This window comes from Zophobas morio, unplaced genomic scaffold (assembly GCF_036711695.1).
Source record: "Zophobas morio isolate AGI-343-1 ecotype UQ-CSIRO unplaced genomic scaffold, CSIRO_AGI_Zmor_V1 ptg000007l, whole genome shotgun sequence".
Taxonomy (NCBI): domain Eukaryota; kingdom Metazoa; phylum Arthropoda; class Insecta; order Coleoptera; family Tenebrionidae; genus Zophobas; species Zophobas morio.
Genome location: NW_026972112.1, coordinates 1,576,370 through 1,602,728, shown reverse-complemented (window position 1 = coordinate 1,602,728; position 26,359 = coordinate 1,576,370). Strand labels below are relative to the sequence as shown.

General features: G+C 29.7%; 3 protein-coding genes across 7 annotated transcripts in view; 2 read left to right on the top strand and 1 right to left on the bottom strand.

Annotated features, from left to right (window-relative positions):
* The window catches only part of LOC135124201 (calbindin-32), a 325,924-nt gene that overhangs the window by 234,721 nt on the left and 64,844 nt on the right, over positions 1–26,359 (top strand). For 4 of the 5 annotated variants that reach the window (XM_064049102.1, XM_064049101.1, XM_064049104.1 and 1 more), the window contains one exon: positions 17,815–17,855. The exons of the other annotated variant lie outside the window; for it this stretch is intronic. The gene's annotated coding sequence lies outside the window, so the exon portion shown is untranslated. The remainder of the gene's footprint in view (positions 1–17,814; positions 17,856–26,359) is intronic. 5 annotated transcript variants of the gene reach the window in all.
* On the bottom strand, positions 11,166–12,082 carry LOC135123970 (uncharacterized). Its single transcript, XM_064048828.1, has 2 exons — positions 11,887–12,082; positions 11,166–11,836 (listed from the first exon to the last, which is right to left on the bottom strand). The coding sequence occupies exons 1-2, from the start codon at positions 11,923–11,925 to the stop codon at positions 11,252–11,254; spliced, it is 624 nt and encodes a 207-aa protein (XP_063904898.1). The 5' UTR covers positions 11,926–12,082; the 3' UTR covers positions 11,166–11,251.
* On the top strand, positions 18,203–24,427 carry LOC135123968 (B1 protein-like). Its single transcript, XM_064048826.1, has 2 exons — positions 18,203–18,313; positions 24,020–24,427. Exons 1-2 carry the CDS (start codon positions 18,269–18,271, stop codon positions 24,371–24,373), a joined length of 399 nt encoding a protein of 132 aa, XP_063904896.1. The 5' UTR covers positions 18,203–18,268; the 3' UTR covers positions 24,374–24,427.

The following is a 26,359-nucleotide window of genomic DNA, read 5'->3' as shown; positions in this document are numbered from 1 at the left end:
ACCTCCAGAAGTCAGTTTAAAACCCATTTCTTCGATACCATTTTTCCAGAATTGCTCACTGAATTATTGCAATTTTTTTAATTAAAAAAATATATAAACTGGAAAATTCCAACCAAATATTTTTACAACATGGACCGAGGGCATGAATCCACTATGTTTTTGGAATAAGTACGACGAAATTTATGTACCAGAATTTTTTGGGAATTTTTTGACAACTTTTTCAAAACCAAAATTTTTCAAATGAAAATAAAAATTTCATCCAATTTTTGAAAATTTTCAGAATTTAACTAAAAACATTTTCTCATAGATTTCGACCTCCAGAACTTTGTTTAGACTTTATTTCTTCCATAACTCCTACCATTTTTCCAAACTCGCCCACTGAATCATTATTATTGCAATTTTTGGATTAAAAAAAATATATTTTCAAAACGAATATTTTTTAATCTTGCACCGGAATCATAAAAACACTATATTTTTAGAGTTAGCACGATGAAATTCGTATACTAGAATTTTTTGGAAATTTATTGCCAACTTTTTCAAAAACAAAATTTTTCAAAAACAAAATTTTTCAAAAACAAAATTTTTCAAAATGAAAATTTCGATAAATTTTTGATAATTTTCGAAATTTGACCAAAGACGTTTTGTTATCGATTTCGACCTCCAGAAGTTAGTTTAAACCCCATTTCTTCGATAACCCCTACCATTTTTTCAGAATCTCCCACTGAATTATTACAATTTTTTTAATTAAAAAAATATATATTTTTCAACCAAATATTTCCACTATGTTTTTGGAACAAGTACGACGAAATCTATGTACCAGAATTTTTTGGGAATTTTTTGACAACTTTTTCAAAACCCAAATGTTTCAAATGAAAATAAAAATTTCATCCAATTTTTGAAAATTTTCAGAATTTAACTAAGAACATTTTCTCATAGATTTCGACCTCCAGAAGATACTTTACACTTTATTTCCTCTATAGCTCTTACCATTTTTCCAAACTCGCCCACTGATTATTATTGCAATTTTTGGATTAAAAAAATATATTTTCAAAACGAATGTTTTTAATTCTTGCACCGGGATCATAAAAACGCTATATTTTTGGAGTCAGAACGATGAAATTTGTACACCTGCATTTTTTGGAAATTTTTTGACAACTTTTCCAAAAGCAAAATTTTTCTATTGAAAATGAAAATTTCGGCCGATTTTCGACAATTTTCGAAATTTAACTAAAGACATTTTCTAGTAGATTTCGACCTCCAAAAGTTAATTTAGACCTCATTTCTGCCACAGCGCCTACCATTTTTCCAAAATCGCCCACTGAATAATTATTGCAATTTTTGAATTAAAAAAAATATATTTTCAAAACGAATATTTTTTAATCTTGCACCGGAATTATAAAAACGATATATTTTTGCAGTGAGCACGATGAAATCTGTATACCAGAAATTTTTGGAAATTTGTTGCCAACTTTTTCAAAAAACAAAATTTTTCAAAATTAAAATTTCATCCAATTTTTGAAAATTTTCAGAATTTAATTAAAAACATTTTCTTATAGATTTCGACCTCCAGAAGTCAGTTTAGCACGATGAAATTTGTATACCAGAATTTTTTGGACATTTATTGGCGACTTTTTTAAAAGCAAAATTTTGCAATTAAAACATCACAATTTCAACCAATTATCGAGGTTTTCGAAATTTAACTAGACATATTACTATTATTGCATTTTTTTATTTTTAACGTCACATAATCACGGTGAACCGGAAACTGCGTTCAATAAAAACTTATCTCTTTATTTTTAAAAGACTTTCCTATCATAAAACATAAATTTACGGATTCTTTTCTCTGCTGCCAGCAATATTCTTTCCTCGGCTTTAAAATAAGTGAAATATTTTGCCACACTCAGACTGCTGTAAAAAGATTGCTAAAATTGGTATGCAAATTAAGTGTGAACAGGCTATAATTTACCATACAGATACAACTGAACATAATTCCGTGTTTTATTTTTGGTTATGCATTTCTTATTTAATAACGTTCGTTGCCATTTATCCCTTTATACACTTAAAACTGTCTTTAACTTCACAGTACATTAAAATTAGTAAATTTTACGACATGGCATTAAGTTTTTTTTTAATTCAGTAGTTTCAGAATTTTTGACACGTTTAAAAAAAACATTTTCGTGATCGCATTAACGATCTCTTAAAATTTTAGTACAAACCGATATAAAAAGCGTTAAACCCTGCAACTACCGAAAATAAAAAAATCGATTACTGAATTCGAGGTTCCTAAACGTTCTAAACAATCATAAAACGCGTTTCGGACAATATACTCCGCAAACAATATCAAGATAAAACCCAAATATAAGTCTCGTGGTTCCACTTTACACCGTTTGACTCGCTTCCAACTACCATGAAGATTTTAGTTTTAATTTTCGTCGGACTTTTCTTCACCGTGGTATATTCACAAGCAAGTTTTTAGCTAACTTTTCGCACATAAGCATTAAGTGACATTTTTAGGAGTCTGAATTTATCGACGGCATAAATGAGTGTTTAAAACACGGCCTAGAAGGTAGAACTATGAAAGATGGAGGCTTCGTATTTAAAGTGAAAGTGCTGATTTACTGCTTCGGAATGGAATATGGATTTGTGAATGCAGAGGGAAAAATCGACATTAACAGAGTGCGGGACGTAATTGAAGACGGCAGCAATTTAAGTAGACGCGATATCAAGAAAATTATTGTAGAGTGTTTGCTTCCCGCTAAGGATGACACTTCGATCGACACCATTGCCGACGCTTTCATCTGCATGAAACTTTTGGAAGAGAGGACCCAAGTGATGGATTATCCATATTAAATTTGATTTTGGAAGTTATGTGTGTTTTAATTTTATGCAAGAGGAGTTAGTTGGTAGAGTGTGGCAGCGTAGCTGCTGAAACACGCCGCAGTATCTTAATTAGCAGTAAAAATAACGCAATACTGAGAAAGAAGCGAAAACATTGCTACGAAATTTAAAAATGCCATCGGCGTATTATTTTAGGACTGTTCCAATAACAAATGTACAAGTTTGCTGTTTACTTTTGCCTTGAGTTTTTAAAAATAAAATAATGGAATGAATATTTCACGAGATATTTCTTTCAGATTTGGCAAGAGACAGCTGAATTTATTGAAAAAGTAAAACAAAAGTGTTTTCAGATAAATTAACAAAATCGATCGTGCGATTTTTTTAACAGAAACATTGTTGCAATTTTCCAGCAGTCAATCACCAATTTGTTAGTGATTTCAACTTCAATAACGTTTTCATTGTTTTTGGATGAAAAATTAGCGTTAATAATTCGTAAAGAAAGTCGGGATTAACAAGGTATATAGAACAGTAGTTACACACTAAGACGCTAACGCGGTACACCTGAAATCTACCGAGTGTTTTAAATAATGAATCTCCCGGTTGGTATTCTCCTGGTCTTATTCGTCTGCAAGTCTCAGGTAAAACCGTACAAATTTATTTTTTAACCGTAAAATTTTGGTAATATTCATAGGCGTACTGGTCCATCGAAAGCCTGTACGAATGCTTGTACGAGAATGAGGTGGATGTGATAGCTCTGGACCTTTCTTACCACCAAGACGGGCTATTATTTTGTCTGGCTAAAAGCCACAATATCACCGATAGCGTAGGCAACCTCAACGTGAATTATGTGAGCCAGGTTTTGAGAAAAAAAGGTGTTCCAGCTAAGACGGTTAAAAAAGCTATTGAAAAATGCTACGTTGAGGAAAACGCATCGATGGAAACAGTTAGCCACTTTTTGATTTGTCTGGACGATTTGGCCCAGCTATTGTCTATGAACAAATAAATGTGTCCCAGGTTTTTCTACCGAATCGAATTATATTTTTTAATTATCACTTATTTTAAATTATGTTAATGCGAGGAGAGCTTTTGACTACAAATAAAAAAGTTCAGAAGCAACAAGTGCGACTTTTTATTCATTTTGTAATTATACTTTAACTGGAATAAATTAACATGGTAATAAATAAAGTGCTTTGTGGTTGTTCTTTGATATTATTGTCGATCGATATGTTCTAAGCCTGATTTGTTCGTTTCAGATTATATTATCTTCTTTAGAAGCCAACAAAGCCTTTTATTAATTATTTTCCTAAGAGCTTACATAAGGTGTGAGAGGGAAATCGATGGAAAGCTCGGGGAATCCGATTTCTATTTACCAGTTTTGTGATCAGAATTATGGTGGCTTTGTCACCCTGAAAATATTCCTACTTGTTGCTCAGATTGGTACGTAAAGTTTTCAGAAAAATTTTAATTTGTTTCACATTCGAACCATTTTTTATTTTTTGGTGAAAAATTAAAAGTTAAAAACGTTTTTGCTAGCATGATCGCAAAAATGCAAGTCATCAAGTTTTTAAGGGGGATAAAAGATATATTTTTATTAAAAATATATCATGCTTACGATAAGTTTAAAGCGTCTGCAAGATTTCAAAGTATTCGGTTGTGCAGTCTCTGATTTAATCAATAAAATAAATTGACTCTTTCGTACAAAATTTGACAACAATCAGTCTGGTAGTTTCAGAGATTATGTGTCTTATAAAACCATTTCTACGTAAGCACGATTTTTTTAAAAAATTTTGGTTTGTTTTTCCGAAATCGGTCTGAAAAAATCTTTAAAAAAAAGTGTTATCGTTGGCAATTTATTTTGAATTTAGGCGTCCAGTTTTGGTCTGGGATTATCAATATGCTATATTTTCCATTCAGCTCGTCAAGATTTGCCCTTCAAAATATTTAGGGATTTTTGTCGGAAAAAATGAGTTTCAAATTTTGAGTTTCTCACGAAAGCCTCCAAAAAAATTACAAAAAATTCTCCTTACCCAAGTTCAACCGGTGAACTTTGTTAATAAACCAGATTATTGAAATTTCCTATGGTTTTTCAAAAATTGCCAAAATGACATACGGCAAATTTTGAGATATTCTAAAAATTTTAATTTGAACCCAGTTGTTACAAAGACTGGCTGCCCCATCAAATTCATTTTTTTTTTTTTGAGTACCATTTGAAAATTACCTAAAGATATTTTTTGTAGATTCCGATTTGCTGAAGTCATTTTCGGCATCATTTCTTTGAAAATTTCGATCAAATTTCCAGAATCGATAAAACAAAAAGTGACAATTTTCGAATTCAAATCGAGTTCAAATAGTTCTGTTTCAAACCGAATGTTTCAAAAATCACAGTCCAGACCCAGGAACATTTAATGTTTTTCGAATCGACTCGTCTAGATTGATGTCTCATAATTTTCCGAGAATTTTTAGCTAACTTTTCAAAAATCTCAATTTTCTAATGTAGGATTTTTTTTTGATAAATTTTCATTCACCATTTCCAGATCGAATTTTTGGAAAATTTTGGTCCGGATCATTTAACACTATATTTGTCGTCCCAGAATTTTTTGAGAAGTTTTGAAAAATCCCGATTTTTTAATATACATATTATGAATGTTTTGACCGTTTTTCGAGCAAAATTTGAAAATCACGGAAAGACAATTTTTTGTACATTTCCATTTACAAAATTTATTTTTGGTTTCATTTTTTCAAAAATTCCTAAAAGTGTTCCAAAATCGATAAAATAAAAAATGACAATTTATGACAGAAAAAAATTTCAGTTTCAAACCGAATTTTTCGAAAATGTTCGTCCAGAACTAAGACACTTAATGTTTTTCGAATCAATTTGTCCAGATCTGTATGCTAGAATTTTTTGTCGATTTTGGGCATCTTTTAAAAAATTTCAATTTGTTTGAATTTTTGACTGTTTTTTGAGTGTTATTTGAAAATTATCTACAGACATTTTCTTGTAGATTTAGAAGTGTAAACTTTATTTTCGACTTCATTTCTTCGAAAATTTCTACAATATTTTCAGAATCAATAAAACAAAACAAAAAAATACAATTTTCGAGTTAAAAAAAATCAGTTTAAACCGAATTTTTTGAAAATCTTGGCCCAGAACCAATTACACTTTACGTTTTTCGAATCAATTCGTCGAGATTGATATCTCAGAATTTATTGAGATTTTTTAGGCAACTTTTCCAAAATCTCAATTTTTAAGATATCAATGAATTTTTATACGGCAAATTTTGTGATATTCTAAAAATTTTAATTTGAACCCAGTCGTTACAAAAACTGGCTGACCCATCAAATTAATTTTTTTTTTAATACACAAAACATTTCTACGTAAGCATGATTTTTTTTATAATTTTCGGTCTATCCGTTTCTACAAAATCGACCTGAAGAAGTCCTTTAGGAAAAGTGGCATTGTTGATAAATAATTTTCATCTGTGGCTCCAATTTGGGTCTGGTATTATCAACATGCTATATGTATTTTTCGATTTAGGTCGTCAAAATTTACCAGTAATAATATTTTGGAGAATTTTTGGCGACTTTGAAAAAAAATTTTTTTTGGATTTTTGATAGAGCTTCAAATTTTTTACTTTCTCTAGGAAGTCTGCAAAAAAATTCCGAAAAATTCGCCATACCCAAGTTCAACCTCGCGAACTTTGTTTATATCAGCTAGTTGAAATTTCTTATCGTTTCACAAAAATTGCCAAAGTGACATACGACAAATTTTGAGATATTCTAAAAATTTGACTTTGAAACCAGTTCTTACAAAAACTAGCAGCCCCATCAAATTCAATTTTTTTTTCTTGATACACAAAACATTTCTAGGTAAGCAAGATTGTTTTACAATTTTCTGTCTGTTTCTCCAAAATGGACTTGAAGATGTCCTTTAAGAAAAGTGCCATCATTTATAAGTAATTTTCATTTTTGGCTCCAATTGTGGTCCTATATTATCAATATGCTATATTTTTCGATTCATCTCGTCAAGATTTACCAGTAAGAATTTTTTGGCGAATTTCTGTGGACTTTGAAAAAAAATTTTTGGATTCTTGATAAAGCTTAAAATGTTTGACTTTCAATTAAAAGTCCCCAAAGAAATTCCAGAAAATTCTCGATGTTTAAGTCTAACCTCCTAAACATTGTTAATATACCAATTTTTTGAAATTTCCTATCGTTTCACACAAATTTTCAAAGTGACGTACGTTAAATTTTGAGATATTCTAAAAATTTTAGTTTGAATCCAGTTGTTACAAAAACTAGCTGCCCTATCAGACTCCTTTTTCTTTTTCTTAATACACAAAACATTTCTAGGCGAGCACGATTTTTTTTACAATTTTCGGTGTATCTGTTTCACCAAAATCGACCTGAAGATGTTCTTTCACAAAAGTGTCATCTTTGATAAGTAATTTTCATTTGTGGCTCCAATTTGGGCCTGATATTATCAATATCATATATTTTTCGATTCATCTCATCAAGATTTACCAGTAAGAATTTTTTGGCGAATTTTTGTAGACTTTGAAAAATAAATTTTTGGATTCTTGATAAAGCTTAAAATTTTTTTGACTTTCTCTTAAAAGTCTCAAAGAAATTCCAGAAAATTCTAGATGCTCAAGTTCAACCTCCTGAACATTGTTAATATGCTAATTTTTTGAAATTTCTTACCGTGTCACAAAAATTTTCGAAGTGACGTACGTTAAATTTTGAGATATTCAAAAAATTTTAATTTGAACGCAGTTGTTACAAAAACTAACTGCCTCATCAACTTCAAATGTATTTTTCTTAATACACAAAACATTTGTAGATAAGCATAATTTTTTTTTTACAATTTTTGGTCTATCTGTTTCTCCAAAATCGACCTGAAGATGTCCTTTAACAAAAGTGCCATCTTTGATAAGTAATTTTAATTTGTGGCCCCAATTTTGGTCTGATATTATCAGTATGATATATTTTTCGATTCATCTCATCCAGATTTACCAGTAAGAATTTTTTGGCGAATTTTTGTGCACTTTGAAAAAAAAAATGTTTTGATTCTTGATAAAGCTTAAAATTTTTTACTTTCCCTTTAAAGTCCCCAAAGAAATTCCAGAAAATTCTCGATGCTCAAGTGTAACCTCCTGAACATTGTTAATATACCAATTTTTTTTTTCGTTTCACAAAAAATTTCAATATGACATACGACAAATTTTGATATATTCTAAAAATTTGATTTTGAACCCAGTTGTTACAAAAACTAACTGCCTCACCAACTTCAAATGTTTTTCTCTTAATATACAAAACATTTCTAGATAAGCACAATTTTTTGTACGATTTTCGGTCTATCTGTTTCTCCAAAATCGACCTGAAGATGTCCTTTAACAAAACTGCCATCTTTGATAAGTAATTTTAATTTGTGGCCCCAATTTTGGTCTGATATTATCAGTATGATATATTTTTCGATTCATCTCATCCAGATTTACCAGTAAGAATTTTTTGGCGAATTTTTGTGCACTTTGAAAAAAAAATGTTTTGATTCTTGATAAAGCTTAAAATTTTTTACTTTCCCTTTAGAGTCCCCAAAGAAATTCCAGAAAATTCTCGATGCTCAAGTGTAACCTCCTGAACATTGTTAATATACCAATTTTTTTTTTCGTTTCACAAAAAATTTCAAAATGACATACGACAAATTTTGATATATTCTAAAAATTTGATTTTGAACCCAGTTGTTACAAAAACTAACTGCCTCACCAACTTCAAATGTTTTTCTCTTAATATACAAAACATTTCTAGATAAGCACAATTTTTTGTACGATTTTCGGTCTATCTGTTTCTCCAAAATCGACCTGAAGATGTCCTTTAACAAAACTGCCATCTTTGATAAGTAATTTTCAATTGTGGCTCCAATTTTGGTCTGATATTATCAATATGCTATATTTTTCGATTCATCTCATCAAGATTTACCATTAAGAATTTTTTTTGCGAATTTTTGTGGACTTTGAAAAAACAATTTTTGGATTCTTGACAAAGGTTAATTAATTTTTGACTTTTTCTTAAAAGTCCCCAAGGAAATTCCAGAAAATGTGTGATGCTCAAGTTCAATCTCCTGAACATTGTTAATATACCAATTTTTTGAAATTTCCTATCGTTTCACAAAAAATTTCAAAATGACATACAACAAATTTTGACATATTCTAAAAATTTGACTTTCAACCCAGTTGTTACAAAATCTAACTGCCCCATCAGTTTCATTTTTTTTTTCTTTAATTCATAAAACATTTCTACGTAAGCATAATTTTTTTTACAATTTTCGGTCTACCTGTTTCCACAAAATCGACCTGAAGAGGTCCTTTAGGAAAAGTGCCATCGTTGACAAATAATTTCCACTTGTGGTTCCAATTTTGGTCTAGAATTATCAGTGTACTATATTTCTCTATTCAGCTTGTCAAGATTTATCAGTCAGAATTTTTTTACGAATTGTTGACAATTTGTAAAAAAAAAACGTTTTTTGGATTCTTGATGGAGCTTAAAATTTTTAACGTTCCATTGAAACTTCGCAAAAAAATTTCAGAAAATTCTCCTTACACAAGTTTAAATTCTTGAATATGCCCATTTTTTGAAATTTTCTATTGTTTCACAAAAATTGCCAAAATGACACGACAAATTTTGAAATATTCTAAAAATTTGACTTTGAATCCAGTTGTTACAAAAACTAGCTGCCCCATCAAATTCATTTTTTTTTCTTTAATTCATAAAATATTTCTACGTACGCATGATTTTTTTTACAATTATTATTATCAATTGCTATAAGTAAAAATCACAAAAGAAAAACAACTATAGAGTCTGAAACAACAACTTTGCAGTGATTTTAATTTCGAACACACAGCTTTATTTCAATTCCACGCACCGTTTATAAGAGACAATATTTAATCACAGCCACAATTTTATTACTTTTTAATTAGTAGCAGCAACGGGTTATTTCGATTTTGTTCACAATTCAAAACAATCCAGAACACGTTAAATAAACACGTCGTTAAATAAACATTCAATAAGATTTTATAGTAAAATACCGCAAACACGATTACCTTTTTGTTGCAATGTATTTTTGTGTGTTTAATCAGGTACTAAAAATTCTCTTACGTCTTAAAAAAAACTGGAATTATGTGATGAATAATCAAATTTTATATTCAATTACAAGCACTGCTACTACATACTAAAACCTAAGTTAATAAATCCTACAACTAGAAAAACAAAACCTAATAAATGTACAACTCTTATTACAACCTACAACCTAACGTCAACACAAGTCAGCTTTTGCAAGTTCTTCTTTAACACACAGCAAAGTATTATTGACTTCTCTTTCGAAGTCCGTGACTGTGTCCAGCGCTTCGTTCATCAAACAAAGCGGTAAAAGTATCACGGTGGCAGTAGCATTAGTGAGAAGTTCCACATGTGCAGAAAAGTCCATCAAAAACATCCTTTCTTCAGCGATTAACTGCACCAACGCGTGAAATATCTCCACACTTCTGATATGCTCAACGTAGTTCTTCACAGATGAAAGTACTCCTTCGACATCGACGACAGAACCCATGAAATTGACCTTCATCTGATCCAGAGGAGAAAATATGCACGTCCGTGGTTCATTTAGCATCCTTTGTGGTACGCTAGCCAGAGAACTAACATGTCGATTGAAACACTCAGGTACTATATTGGTAATATTCCGTCTATAAAGATCAGCAAATTTTATAAGAAGTTGAAACCAATCGATTTGGTTTTTGTGGTGATTTATTTCCAAAACATCTCGAACCGTGTTCAAGGTGGTGTTTACACTAGTACGAGCAAAAGTTGAAAGTTTTTCAATGCCCAGTTGAAGTAGGTTGGTACTTTCCGCTTCTAGGTGAAAATTTGGAACAAATAAGAACTAGAAGAAAAGAATTAGTTGCTACAAAAATTTCAAATTTACTTACTAGTGTTATAAACATCCAGGACAAAGAATGTCTAATCATGGTTATTTTGTTACTTTGTTGTACAGACTGAATAAATAAGCATGATAGTGAGTACTTCGTGACCATGAATACGAAATTCGGTGGTATCGCATTTAAATAAGTTTATTTTTTTGTTGCTTGCTTTGTAGAAAATTCGAGGTTTATAACTGCTAGCGTTGAAGGTTTAATTAGCTATTTATAAGTGCAGGTTTTTATGTTTCTATTTATTTCACTTTAATACAGCTGTGGTGGACGAAAGTAGTACCCGACAAAAAAGTATATATTTTGTTTATTGTTACCAAGAACAGATAAGATAACAATTCTCATAAATGCAGCGAACAAAGACGTAAATTTATTGAAGGTAGTACTGTACATTCTAGAACTATAAAGCGACCAATCTATCTCCAAATCTGTTTCTAACTCATACCTCTCTTACAACACTCTATGGTATTATTCCACTCGAACCGAACTTGGTGGACCACCTCTTCAGTTTCGTCGACGAAGCATCGTGGTACGCCTACCATACCCAGAGTACGATTAAAAATAAAATTCATCCGCCCCACGAAATCATCGACGTACTCTTTTTCTTTAGCAACTAAGCTTACAAGAGCAAACATTTGATTATGTTTCGACAGACGATCGACGATCTCTTGCAAAGTCACGTACGACTTGCGTACATCGTCGACACTAGTACCGACGTCACTAGCTATTTTTCCAAACGGATCAAAAACACATTTGTTTGGTTCGTGAAAGAACCGGTCTTCCAAATTTTGGAAACTCTTCATGTGAAGAACGAAACAGTTTGGTGTCACGTACAGAAACCTGAAGAGTTTTTGGACACCAAAGATGTTGATGTGGTACGACTTCAAGGTGTCTTCTATTCGCTGAAAGAAGGTGAAGTGGTTGTTGACGGAAATTGTAGTACTGAGAGGGGTTGTGGCACCTTCATCTTCGGGGGTTTGGTCTTTTGCAGGGTGGCAACGATGTGGTGTCAACATGAACTAGAAGTTGCGGAATTACGAAAGATTCGTGAATTATTGTGCTTACTTACGCATAGAAGATACACAGAACAGAAGACGGATTTCAACATGGTTTGACTTTGTTCTCCGGAATGGAGTGACCATGAAAGTAGTAAATTAGGACGGCGAGTAATTGGGGTAAAATATGCGCATACTGTTGCAAAGGTCTTGGAAAAAAATGTCTTACGTGGTTGGGTGGTTTAGTGTTTTTAAAAAGTTCAAAGTCAACTTCTGACGATAATATATGTCAAAACTGTTTCGTTATCTGTTGACTTATCGGTGTAAGCGGCTGATTATATGGAAATGCGAGAAAATTATGGAAAAGGACACTGTTTATGTCATAGTGCTGACGAACTGAAATAAGTTACATTGTAAGTACATTTTAGGATTTAATGACATTTCTAAGGCTGAATTGAAAAGTGGTCGGATTTCCATCTGTTATTCTTATTCGAGGTACTTTATTTAAGAAATATTTTTCAAAAGCACTCCTGGTTGGTCTCTGAGGTAAAGTAGATTCTGTTCTGCTACTGAAAACTCTCACGACGTCACTATCTAGAATTAAAATTCAGAAACCAGTTTTTCTAGGGGAGCTATAGTGTGAACTTTTTCTGAAAGCTGTTGATTTAAATGTGTAACTTGGAATGTTAACAACCATGGTCAAGATGGACGTACTTTGAAATTATTTAAACCAAACAAAAACAACAATACGTGGTAGTTATGTGACGGGGGTGCTGGCTCATTCTTTTGGAAATTTACATGTGAAATGGTAAAAATTTCAGAATTTTTTCAAAACAATCTACGGGTGCGTTTTCTGTCTAACTACTGGTCAGGTCAAATCAGGTCAGGTCAGATTTTATTTTAAAGGATTTTCAGGATTTATTTGATGATTTTTCAACGATTTTTGATGTTTCTAATAAATTTTGGGCGATCTTTTGATGATATATTTTTTTTTATGTGCCCACTTACCGTGATCGAGCAGTACAGCCAATTTAGGACGTCTGAAAACAAAATATTTTTAAAGTTTTTGGGGATTTTTATTTTTTCGTATTTCAAATTTTTAGTGGTGTATGATCTTATAGATGATGATCTTAAAAAATTTGCGTTTATTTGGTAACGTTTAGACATTTTCCGATGTGTCCAGTTGCCGTCAAGAACCAGTTTAGGCTTCCTAAAGGCGAAAGATTTTTTACAAGATTTTGAGGATCTTTTGGAGATTTTTAACAATTTTTCCTTGTACCCATTTTTTGTGGTTTATAGATCTTAAGATTCTTCTGAGGGTATTTAAAAATAGGGGCATTTTAAAGGAATTTTGGTAATTTTTCGTGATTTTTCAACGATTTTTTTCATATTTCCAATTTTTGGTGTTCTGTGGTCTTTGAAAAAATGAATATTTTTGATGACTTCTAATAAATATTGGACAGTTTTTTGAAGATATTTATTTATTTTTTATGAACCCAATTACCGTGGTTCAGAAGTACCGCCAATTTAAGATGTCAGAAAACCAAAGATTTTTTAAATTTTTGGGGATTTTTTGGTGATTTTTAACTATATTTCATGTAACTATTTTTTTGGGGTTTTTATATCTTAAGATTCTTTTGGGGGTGTCTAAAAATTGGGGCATTTTAAACGATTTTGAGGCATATTTTTGTGTTTTTTTCAACGATTGTTTCATATATCAAATTCTCGGTAATATATGATCTTATAAATGATGATCTTAAAAATTATGGGCGTTCATTAGGTAACATTTAAACTGAAAGCAAAAGATGTTTTACAAGTTCGCGAAGATCTTTTGGTGGGCTTTAACTCATTTTTCATGTACCCAATTTTTTGTGGTTTTTAAATCTTAAGATTATTTTGAGAATATAAAAAAAATTTAAAGGATTTTTAGTAATTTTTCGTGATTTTTCAACGATTTTTTATAATTCCAATTTTTGGTGGCCTGTAGTCTTTGAAAAAAAAATGAAGATTTTTGGTGATTTCTATTAAATTTTGGGTGGTCTTTTGATGATATTTATTTATTTTCCAATTTAGGGTGTCTGAAAATATTTTTTTTTATTTTTGGTTGTTTTTCCCAAGTTTTCGAGGTTTGTAGATCTTAAGGTTCTTTTGGGGGTGTCTCAAAATTGGGGCATTGTATGATCTTACAAATGATGATATTAAAAAATTATATTCGTACTTTTGGTAACATTTAGACATTTTTTCATGTGTCCAGTTGTCGTGAGTGAGAAGTCAAAAGCCAGTTTAGGGTGGCTGAAAGCAAAAGATTTTTTACAAGTTGTTAAAGATCTTTTGGTAATTTTTAACTATTTTTTCATGTACCCAATTTTTTGTGGTTTATAGATATTAAGATTCTTTTCAGGATGTTTAAAAACTGGGTCATTTTAAAGGATTTTTAGTAATTTTTCGTGATTTTTCAACGATTGTTTTCATATTTCCAATTTTTGGTGATCTGTGAAAATAGTATGTTTTTTAAGTTTTTGAGGATTTTTTGGCGATTTTTAACTATTTTTTTGTGAACCCAAGCTTTCGAGGTTTATAGATCTTAAGGTTTTTTTGGGGGTGTCACAAAATTGGCGTATTTTAAAGGATTTTGAGGCACATTTTTGTGATTTTTCAACGATTTTTTTCATATTTCAAATTTTTGGTGGTGTATGATCTTATAAATGATGATCTTGAAAATATGGGCGTTGTTTTGGTCACTTTGAGACATTTTTCCATGCGTCTAGTTGCCGTAAGTGAAAAATCAAAAGCCAGTTTAGAGTGCCTGAAAGCAAAAGATTTTTTACAAGATTTTGAGGATCTTTTGGTGGTTTTTAACTGTTTTTGCCCATTTTTTGTGGTTTATAGATCTCAAGCTTCTTTTTGGAGTTTCTCTAAATTCATCAAATCATTTTAAAAAATTTTGAGACACTTTTTCGGGATTTTTCAACAAATTTTTTATGTTCCCAATTTTTGGTGGTCTGTAGTCATTTAGGATTATTCGGTACAAAATTAAAAAAAAATGAAGATCCTTGGTGATTATTAATAAATTTTGCTTGTTCTTTTGGTGATATTTAGTCAAATTTTATATGTGCCTAATTGCCGTGGTTGATAAGTAAAAATCAAATTTAGTATGTTTGAAAACAAAATATTTTTTAAAAGTTTTTGAGAATTTTTTCGTGGTTTTTAACCATTTTTTAAGGTATCCAATTTTTTGTGATCTAAAGACCTTTAGTTACTTTTGGAGTGTCCAAAACTGGATCAATCTAAAGAATTTTGAGGCACTGTTTCGTGTTTTTTCAACGATTTTTTCGTGTTCCAAATTTTTGGTTGTCTATTATATTATATAATTCCCTACAAGATTTTGAAAAATATAGATTTTTGGTGATTATTAATAAATTTTGGGCATTCTTTTGGCTTTTATTTTTATATGTGGTCAACTGTCTTGATCGAGAAGTAAAAAGCCAGTTTAGGATGCCTGAAAACGAAAGACTTCTTTAAAGTTTTTGAAAATTTTTTGGTGATTTTTGACTCTTTCTTCATGTATCTAACCAATTTTCTGTGGTTTATAGATCTTAAGATTATTTTGGAGGTGTCTTAAGACTGGATCATTTTAAAAGATTTTGAGTAGATCTTTCGTAATTTTTCCACAATTTTTTCCATATTTCCAATTTTTGGTGATCTGTGCTTTTTTAGGATTCGGTACAAGATATTTAATTATTTTTTGTGTATCCAGTTTCCGTGGTCAAGAAGTAAAAAGCCAGTTAAAATGTCTAAAAGCAAACGATTTTTTAAAAGTTTTCGAGGATTGTTTTGTGATTTTTAACCATTTTTTGATGTACTCAATTTTTTTGTCATCTCTAAATATTTGGTCGCTTTTGGTGTGTCTAAAAATTGGTTCATTTTAAAGGAGTTTGAAGGCACTATTTCGTGATTTTTCAACGATTTTTTTTTTTTTGTTTTATATGATCTAGGATTCGGAACAAGATTTTGAAAAATGAAGATCTTTGGTGGTTATTAATAAATTTTGGGCGTTCTTTTGATGGCATTTATTTATTTTTTATGTTATCAACTGTCTCAATTTAGGATGTCTGCAAATAAAAGGATTTTTTGAAGCTTTTGAGAATTTTTGGGTGATTTTTGACTATTTCTTCATGTACTACCTTCTTAAGGTTATTTTGGAGGTGTCCCAAAATTGGGTCCTTTTAAGGGAGTTTGAGGCCTTCATAATTTTTCAAATGTCACTATTTTTTGGTTCTCTATTGTCTTCTAGGATTCGGTACAAGATTTTGAAAAAAAGAATTATTGATTATTTGTAAATTTTTAGTGTTCTTGTGGTGGCACTTATTTATTTTTTATTCCCTTAGTCGAGAAATAAAGAGCCAATTTAGGATGTCTGAAAACAAGACTTTTTTTAAGTTTTTGAGAATTTTCGGTGATTTTTGACTATTTCTTTCATGTACTCAATTTTTTGTGGTTTATAGATCCTAAAGTTCTTTCGGAAGTGTCTAAAAATTGGATCATTTTGAAGGATTTTGAGTCATTTTTCGTGAGTTTTCAACGATGTTTTTCAAATTTCCAATTTTTGCTGGATTCAGTATAAGATTTTAAAAAATTAAAGCTCTTTGGTGATTTCTAATAAATTTTGTGTGCTCTTTAGGTGATTGATTTATTTATTACGTGCTCAATTCCGTTGTTCGAGAAATAAATGCCAATTTAGGATGTCTGAAAACAAGACTTTTTTCAGTATATTGAAAATGTTTTGGTGATTTTTGACTATTTCTTTCATGTACTCAATTTTTTGTGGTTTATCAATCTTAAGGTTCTTTTGGAAGTGTTTAAAAATTGGATCATTTTGAAGGATTTGGAGTTGTTTTTTCAACGATGTTTTCCAAATTTCCAATTTTTGGTGCATTCGGTACGAGATTTTGAAAAAATGAAGATCTTTGGTGATTTGTAATAAATTTTGTGCGCTCTTTTGGTAACATTTAGTCATTTTTTATATGCTCAATTGCCATGGTTTGGAACTAAAAAGCAAATTTAGGATGTCTGTAACAAAGAATTATTTTGTGATTTTTTACTACTTTTCCTTTTGCCCAATTTTTAGTGCTTTATAGATTTTAAGGTTCTTTTGGGTTTGAAAAATTCTGACAATACTTGCTTTGATATCGCATCCAATGCATTAATTGACGAAAATAAAACAAATAGAACAACGACAAAATCAAGGCGGATTCATAAACAACACGTACAAGTGTAGGCTATTTTGTAAAATACATATAAAAAAGATTTTGTCTACATTTAATCTCCACGTTGTGCATCTACAGAACTAGCGGAACATCGAAAATGTTAAATATTTATGTTATTACAAGACAAAAACACAGCTTGAAGCTGTTATCGTCAGAACCTATAATCCAAGTGTAAAATTCCGCCAGAAGAAACCACCGCTAGAACGCGTGCCACATAAGCCAAACCCAAAGCAAAATCACATGGAAAGTCCATAAATGACGCTACTTTGACGCTTTGTCATTTAATAAATTCAAATGAACCTACACTTGCGAAACTCGCCTTTTCGTAACCGTGAATATCAATAAGTCTTAAAACCAACTTGTCTTATTTTTTACTCTAAATTGCCATAAACGCGTCAAAATTACCATATTCTCCACGAACTGGTCTTGATAGTGACACCACAGACCACAGTACAAATGTAACACCATTAAGCCTTCAATTTTTTTTTAGAAACCACAGCGGCCTAATGACCTTACTACAACTCCTTAGCACCGTGGTCATCAATCATTTTTTTCCATCGCTACAACCGCATTACATAACTCAACAATTAATCTCTGAATTATTCAAATCAAAAATGATCCATTCGTAAGAGGCAGGCCAAAGTCCGTCGACCACAATTCCATTTTTTTCACCGACCTTCAGCACCTCTTGTAATTATAATTAATGTGACGTATCTAAGCAAAAACTTGTTTCAGATTGGAGATACTCGGGATTTCACCTGGACCAGCTGATAAAGGTGAGTTAGCGATAACCCACAATTTCCATATTAAAAAAGGCCGTCTGGAATGAGTCGGCGCTAATTGCATCTTTAATATGAGCATAATTAAATCGACGAGCTTGCACAATCGCAGGAAGTGGTTGTGTAATTATAATTACCGCAAATACATGCAGATCGTGGCAGAGATAGCGCTAATGAGGGATAAAGTGCGCGATTTTTCGAAAATTTTCGAAAAGTCGGGGGGAAGGGGGGGGTTTGGTGACGGCATGGGTTGTTCCATGGGTTTGATGGTGGGTTGAGGCTTGGTTCTCTGGGTCGTCCTCATCCTTGAACTTGTGGAAATGGATATCCTTCAGCTATCTACTTCCATATAAAAGAGTGGTGGCCGCTGTGTGAGGCAGAGTACGTGCAAAAGTCGCCAAAGCATCATCATGAAAGCTTTTATTGTTCTCGTAGCAGTGGCCATCAGTGTCCAGGTGAGTTTATTTTTTTCTATTTAACTAAAAATTTTTATTATATGTATATGAGTTGTTTGAATATTTTTGCAAATTTTCTCAATTTTCGACCATTTTTTTTTGTTTGTTTCTCATAAACTGCCAACAAGAACATTGTTCGAATTTTTCAAAATTTAACTTTTTGGAATTTTACTATCGTTTGTTTCTCTTTTATTTTATTTGTTTTTATTTTTATTTACTTGTTTTCGATATTTTTTGAAAAATAAAAAAAAAAGAAATCGCAGAAGTTAAACGTAGCTTGAGTTACCAAATATTTAGTGACAAGTAAATAAACACGAAATATACATTAACCTGAATTAAAAATGTCTCTGAAAATTCCATAATACTTTCTTTCTAAAATCCGTAACAATGTTAAAAGAGAAAGGTTGAACGAATATTTATGTGACGATGCAAGTTATTAATCAATTCAAAAAATAACCTTTTACTATTTTTTTTTTTTGTAAAACGGAACAATTTTTTTCACAGCGCTAATTCAAATTTTCAGTATTTCGATTTTCAAATTTTCCGTTTAATCAATTTTTGATTAGCAATTTTTCTAGTTTTCATTTTAAATATGTAATACTTTCATAATTTTAAAATTTTTCACTTTTTCAATTCTACGATTTTACAAGTTTTCCAATTTTCAATGATCGATTTTAAAACTTTTTCATTTATTCGATTTTTAAATTTTTCGACTTGATGACGTTACAATTTTTAGGATCCTATAACTTTTTAAATTTACATTTTTTCGATTTTTCATTTATTAAATTTAATTCGTTCTTTCTTTCCAATTTTTGTTCCTTTAGTTCTCGATTTTTAAGTTTCTCGATTGTTGTGTTTTCAATGTTTCTATCTTTCGTTTCTTCAGTTCTTCGAATTGCAATTGTACGATTTCGCAATTTCTCGTTTTTTAATTGTTGATTATTTAGTTTTCCGGTTTCTGATTTTTCAATTTTTCAATTTTTAAGTGCAAAATTCCAAATTCAGAAAATTGAAAAATCCAGAATGAATAAACGAAAACGTATGAAATGAAAACTTTGATAATTCTAAAAATTGGGCATCAAGAACCTGAAAAATTGAAGAACCGAAAAATGGAAAATCGAAAAAACGAAATATTGAACTTTCCCATTTATTCGATTTTTCAATTTTTCAATTTTTAATTACATATTTTTTTTTAATTTCTCGATATTTAACTTTTCAGTTTTATAATCTTTAATGTCACAGTTTTCCGACATTACAATTTTGACGATCACATAATTTTTTTAATTTTACAATGTTTGGATTTCCAATTTTTGGATTCGATTCGTTTTTCCTTATTCCCAATTTTTGGTTTCATTAATTTGTTCAATTTTTTAATTTTTCGAATTTTGATTTTTAAATTTTTCAATGTTTTATTGCAAAATTCCAAAATCAGAAAATTGAAAAATCAAAAATACGAAAACGTATGAAATGAAAACTTTGATAAATCTAAAAACTGGGCATCAAGAACCTGAAAAATTGAAAAACCGAAAAATGAAAATTCGAAAAAACGAAATATTGAACTTTTCCATTTATTCGATTTTTCAATTTTTCAATTTTTAATGACATATTTTTTTTTAATTTCTCGATATTTAATTTTTCAGTTTTTTAATCTTTAATGTCACAGTTTTCCGACATTACAATTTTGACGATCACATCATTTTTCTATTTTACAATGTTTGGATTTCCAATTTTTGGATTCGATTCGTTTTTCCTTATTCCCAATTTTTGGTTTCATTAATTTTTTCAATTTTTTAGTTTTTCGAATTTTGATTTTTAAATTTTTCAATGTTTTATTGCAAAATTCCAAAATCAGAAAATTGAAAAATCAAGAATGAAAAAACGAAAACGTATGAAATGAAAACTTTGATAAATCTAAAAATTGGGCATCAAGAACCTGAAAAATTGAAGAACCGAAAAATGGAAAATCGAAAAAACGAAATATTGAACTTTTCCATTTATTCGATTTTTCAATTTTTCAATTTTTAATTACATATTTTTTTTTAATTTCTCGATATTTAATTTTTCAGTTTTTTAATCTTTAATGTCACAGTTTTCCGACATTACAATTTTGACGACCACATCATTTTTCTATTTTACAATGTTTGGATTTCCAATTTTTGGATTCGATTCGTTTTTCCTTTTTCCCAATTTTTGGTTTCATTAATTTTTCAATTTTTTAGTTTTTCGAATTTTGATTTTTAAATTTTTCAATGTTATATTGCAAAATTCCAAAATTGGAAAATTAAAAAATCAAGAATGAAAAAACGAAAACGTATGAAATGAAAACTTTGATAAATCTAAAAATTGGAAATCGAGAACTTGAAAAATTGAAGAAACGAAAAATCAAAAAGTCAAGAGAATAGAAATTTTTCCATTTTTCAGTTATCGGATTTTAAAACTTTTCCATTCTTTCGTTTTTTCAATTTTTATTTATTTTTTTTTAATTTTCCTATATTTGATTTTTCAGTTTTTTGATCTTCAATATCAGTTTTTCGATTTTGCAATGTTTGGATTTCTAATTTTTGAATCCATTCGTTTTTTCTTCTTTCCAATTTTTGGTTTCATTAATTTTTTCAATTTTTTAGTTTTTCGATTTTTGATTGTTAATGTTTCCATTTTTTATTGCAAAATTCCAAAATTGTAAATTTGGAAAATCAAAAATGAAAAAACGGAAACGTATAAAATGAAAACTTTGAAAAATCTAAAAATTGAAAATGAAAAATCGAAAGCTTAAAAATCGAAAAAACGAAATATTAAACTTTCCCATTTTTCACTTGTTGGATTTTAAAACTTTTTCATTTATTCCATTTTTCAATTTTTCACTTTTTAATTACATATTTTTTTTTAATTTTTCGATATTTAATTTTTCATTTTTTTAATCTTTAATGTCACAATTTTCCGACATTATAATTTTGACGATTGCATAATTTTTCTATTCTACAATGTTTGGATTTCCAATTTTTGGATTCGATTCGTTTTTCCTTCCTCCCAATTTTTAGTTTCATTAATTTTTTCAATTTTTTAGTTTTTCGAATTTTGATTTTTAAATTTTTCAGTGTTTTATTGCAAAATTCCAAAATTGGAAAATTGAGAAATCAAAAAAAAAAACGAAAACATGAAATTATAACTTTAATAAATCTAAAAATTGGAAATCAAGAACTTGGAAAGTCGAAGAAACGAAAAATGAAAAAATCAAGAGAATAAAAATTCAAAAAGTTCAAAATCGAATACGCGAAGTATTAAACTTTCCCATTTTTCAGTTATCGGATTTTAAAACTTCTTCATTTATTCGTTTTTTCAATGTTTCAATTTTTAATAATTTTCTTTAATTTACCTATATTTGATTTTTCAGTTTTTTGATTTTTAATATCAGTTTTTCGATTTTACAATGTTTGGATTTCTAATTTTTCGATTCCATTCGTTTTTTCTTCTTTCCAATTTTTGATTTCATTAATTTTTTCAATTTTTTTGTTTATCGATTTTTGATTTTTAAATGTTTAAATTTTTTATTGCAAAATTCCAAAATCGTAAACTTGGAAAATTAAAATTGAAAAACGGAAACGTATAAAATGAAAACTTTGAAAAATCTAAAAACTGAAAATGAAAAATCGAAAGATTAGAAATCGAAAATGTTCAAAATCCAAAAAACGGAATATTAAACTTTCCCATTTTTTGCTTATTGGATTTTAAAACGTTTTCATTTATTCGATGTTTCGATTCTTCATTTTTTTTTTCAATTACTCGATATTTAATTTTTTGGTTTTTTGATCTTTATCACAGTTATTCGAGTTTACAATGTTGATTATAATTTTTCGATTTTACAATTTTTAGATTTCCAATTTTTCGATTCGATTCGTTTTTTTCCTGTTTCCAATTTTTCGTTTCATGAATTTTTAAAGTTTTTCAATTTTCCGATTCAAAAAAATGATAAAACTACAAAGTTGTAAAATTAAAAAATCAAAAATTAAAAACCAAAAAGGATAAAAAATTTTGTCGATTTTTATTTTTTCGATGTTTCGATTTTTCGCTTCTTCAGTTCTTCGATTTGCAATTTTATGATTTTGCAATTTTTCGTTTCCTTAATTTTCGATTTTTCACTTTTTTTAGATTTTTTAATTTTTTTGATTTTTGATTTTTAAATTTGTCAATATAAAATGAAAACTGAAAAATGTAAAAATCGAAAGATTAAAAACTGAGAAACTTAAAAATCGAAAAATTCAGAATCGAAAGAACATTTTTCAAGTATTGGATTTTTATTTTTATTTTTATTTTAATATCTCGATATATAATTTTTCAGTCTTTCAATATTTAATGTCACAGTTTTTTGACTTTCCACTTTTGACGATTATAATTTTTCGATTTTACAATGTTTGAATTTCCAATCTTCCGATTCGATTCGTTTTTTCTTCTTTACAATTTTTGGTTTCATAAACTTTTTCAATTTTTCAATTTTCGACTTAAAAAATGGGAAAACTAAAAAATCAAAAATTAAAAAACCAAAAAGGATAAAAATTTTTTCGATTTTAATTTTTGAATGCTTCGATTTTTCGTTTCTTCAGTTGTTCGACTTGCAATTGCAATTTTTCGTTTCTTTAATTTTCGATTTTTCACTTTTCTCGATTTTTTAGTTTTTCAATTTTTGATTTTTAAATTTTTCAATTTTTTACTGCAAAATTAAAAGTTAGAAAAATGGGAAATCAAAAATGACAAAACGAGAACCTATAAAAAGAAAACGGAAAAATCAAAAAATTAAAGAAGCGAAAAATTGAAAAATCGAAAGATAAAAACCTGAGAAACTTAAAAATCGAAAAAACGAAATATTGAACTTTTTATTTTATTTTTTTCATGTATTCGATTTTTCAATTTTTTTTTTTCAATTTGTCGATATTTAATTTTTTAGTTTTTTAATCTTTAATGTCGCAGTTTTTCGAATTTTCGATTCGATTCGTTTTTTCTTCTTTTTAATTTTTCTTCTTTTTAATTTTTCGTTCCATTAATTTTTAAAATTTTTCATTTTTCGAATCAAAAGAAAGTGGACAAACTGGAAAATTTTAAGTTTAAAAATCAAATATTAAAAAAGCAAAAAGGATAAAATGTCTCTTGATTTTTATTTTTTCAATGTTTCGATTTTTCGTTTCTTCAAAATGAAAACTTTGAAAAATCAGAAAATTAGAAATTGAGAAACTTAAAAATTTAAAAGGGTAAACTCGAAAAGACGAAATATTGTAAAATCGAAATAACGAAAATTAAAAACATCGGAAAATTGGATAAATGAGTAATTAAAAAATTGCAAAATGAAAAAATTTAAAAATTTAAAAATCGAGGAACTGAAAAAATAAAGGAAATCAAAAAAACGAAAAATTAAGGAAGCGAAAAATTGTAAAAGTTGAAAAAACGATAAAATGTAATATCAACAAATTTGACGAAAGTACATAAATCGAGTACTTTTTAGACATAAACAAATTTTCCAGCCATCACAACACCGAAAAATTCCTAAATCGTTTTATTAAAACCAACTTCACGCTTGACTACCACTAAAATCAAACAACAACTACAAAAACAATAAACACACTAAACCGTTTTTTGCCAATTCGGCAAGGTTAAACCACAAAACCCAACCATTGACAAAACCTCAAGCTAACCCGAAACTCAATTACTCAATTGCAGGCTCTCACCGACGAGCAAAAAGAAAAAATCAAGACCTATCACAAGGACTGCGCGGCGGCCTCCGGCGTGGACCAGGACCTCGTCGCCAGGGGCCGCAAGGGCGACTTCGTGGACGACCCCAAACTCAAGGAGCACCTCTTCTGCGTGTCGAAGAAAGCGGGCTTCCAGAACGACGCCGGTGACGTCCAGACCGAGGTCCTCAAGGCGAAGCTGAACGCCGAATTGAAGGACCAGGAAGTGACCAACAAACTCGTCGAGAAATGCGCCGTTAAGAAGGCCACACCGCAGGACACCGCGTTCGAGTCCTTCAAGTGTTACTACGAGAACACCCCACACCATATCTCTATTGCTTAATTTGCTGTGAAAAGTAGTTTTAACGGAAGATTTTAATAAATAAGTAATGAGAAAGTACGTGTTTTGTTGGTTGCCTATCTGTTCATAGTTATTTCGGGTTAACAGTGTTTGGATTAAATTTATTGTTCATACAAGACACAAGGGGATAATTATTGGTTTTAAAACAGCTATGTCGATATTCGTTAAGTTTCTGTTTTATTTAAAAGCTCTGAAGGTAGTTAGTAGCTTAAAATTGCAGGAAGTACGTTTTGTATTTTTAAAACAACCATTACAAAAGATAACGAAGCGGACACGGATTTCATTATATAAGTACATTTTAATTACTTAATTGCAATATTAATCTTAATAAAGTAATATTAACTCTTCTGTGTGCGAAACAAGAAAAACCGGTCATAATAAATTAAGTAATAATTTGGCGGTGGAATGAACTACAGGTTGTTCTCACTCCAAATTACCTCTTAATGAGAAAATTAATTAAGTTTATGAAAATTAAAGTTCGGTTTGTAAATAAATAAAACTGTCTTGATTTTTCTTTAGTTTCACGAACTGTTTTTATGGTTGCCTGAATACTGCATAACATCATTTACAGAGTTGATTAACTGGGTTATTATTCCATTACTAAACACTTCTTAATAGAGCCGGATTTAAATTAATGTAATTAAATACCGGTGACTATTAATGTTTGTGGGTTTTTTGATCAAGTTGGTGGCATATTTAAAACCTGATGTCAAATTCAAATTTAGGCCACTAAATCGTAGTTGCCATCTCAAACAATAAATTACTGTTAAATTAGTAACAACTATGCTGTGTTTAAACATGATTTTTCAAACCAAGACTTAAAATCCACAGGACAAAATTTTCCAGTTCAGAATAAAAACTTTACTGAATCTCTAAAAGCTTTTTCGTTTCGATTTCTAACCGGATTCCTAGAAAATCTTGGCCCTGGACCATTAACAAGTTCTATTTTTCGAATCAAGACGTCGATATTTCTCAGAATTTGCGTTTTCCGAGCATCTTTCGAAAATTACTCGTAAACATTTTCTTGAATTTTTTGACCATTTTTCAAACACTTTTTCAAAATTACGAAAAGATGTTTCTTGCAAATTTCGACTTTTAAAAATTATTTTTGGTTTCACTTGTTAAAAAATTCCAAACAACTTTTCAAATTCCAACAATTTTTCCAGAATTGTTAAACTCCAAAATGTTCACATTACTTTAAAAATCACATTTTCTGACCAAATTTTTCGAAAATTTTGGTCCGGAACCATTGACAGGTTATGTTTTTCGACTCACGTCGTCAAAAGATAGTTCCCAGATTTTTTTGAGATTTTTTAGGCAACTTCTAGAAATTCTCACTTTTTCGAGTTTGAATTTTTTCACCGTTCTTCGAGCACTTTTCGAAAAACGGATTTTCTTGTAGGTTTCAACTATTAAAACTTCGGTTTCATTTCTTTGAAAATTCCATCAATTTTTCAAAATTCTAGCAGTTTTTTCAGTACTGATAAAATGGAAAATTGCGATTTCACACATTTCATTCTCAAACCGAATTTTTCGGAAAACTTGGTCCAGGACCATTAATAAGATATATTTTTTGACTCGGCTTATCGAAATATACTTCTCAGCTTTTTTGACGAATTTAAGGCAACTTTTCGAAATTCTCAATTTTTTCAAGGTAGGGATTTTTTGGCTATTTTTCGAACACGTTTTCAAAATTACGAAAAGGTGTTTTCTTGCAAATTTCGACTTTTAGAAGTTATTTTTGGTTTCACTTGTTGAAAAATTCCAAACAACTTTTTCAAATTCCAACATTTTTTTAGAATTGTTAAAATCCAAAATGTTCGCATTATTTTAAAAATCACATTTTCTGACCAAATTTTTCGAAAAGTTTGGTCCGGAACCATTGACTGGTTATGTTTTTCGACTCAAGTCGTTAAAAGATAGTTCCCAGATTTTTTTGAGAATTTTTAGACAACTTCTCGAAAATCT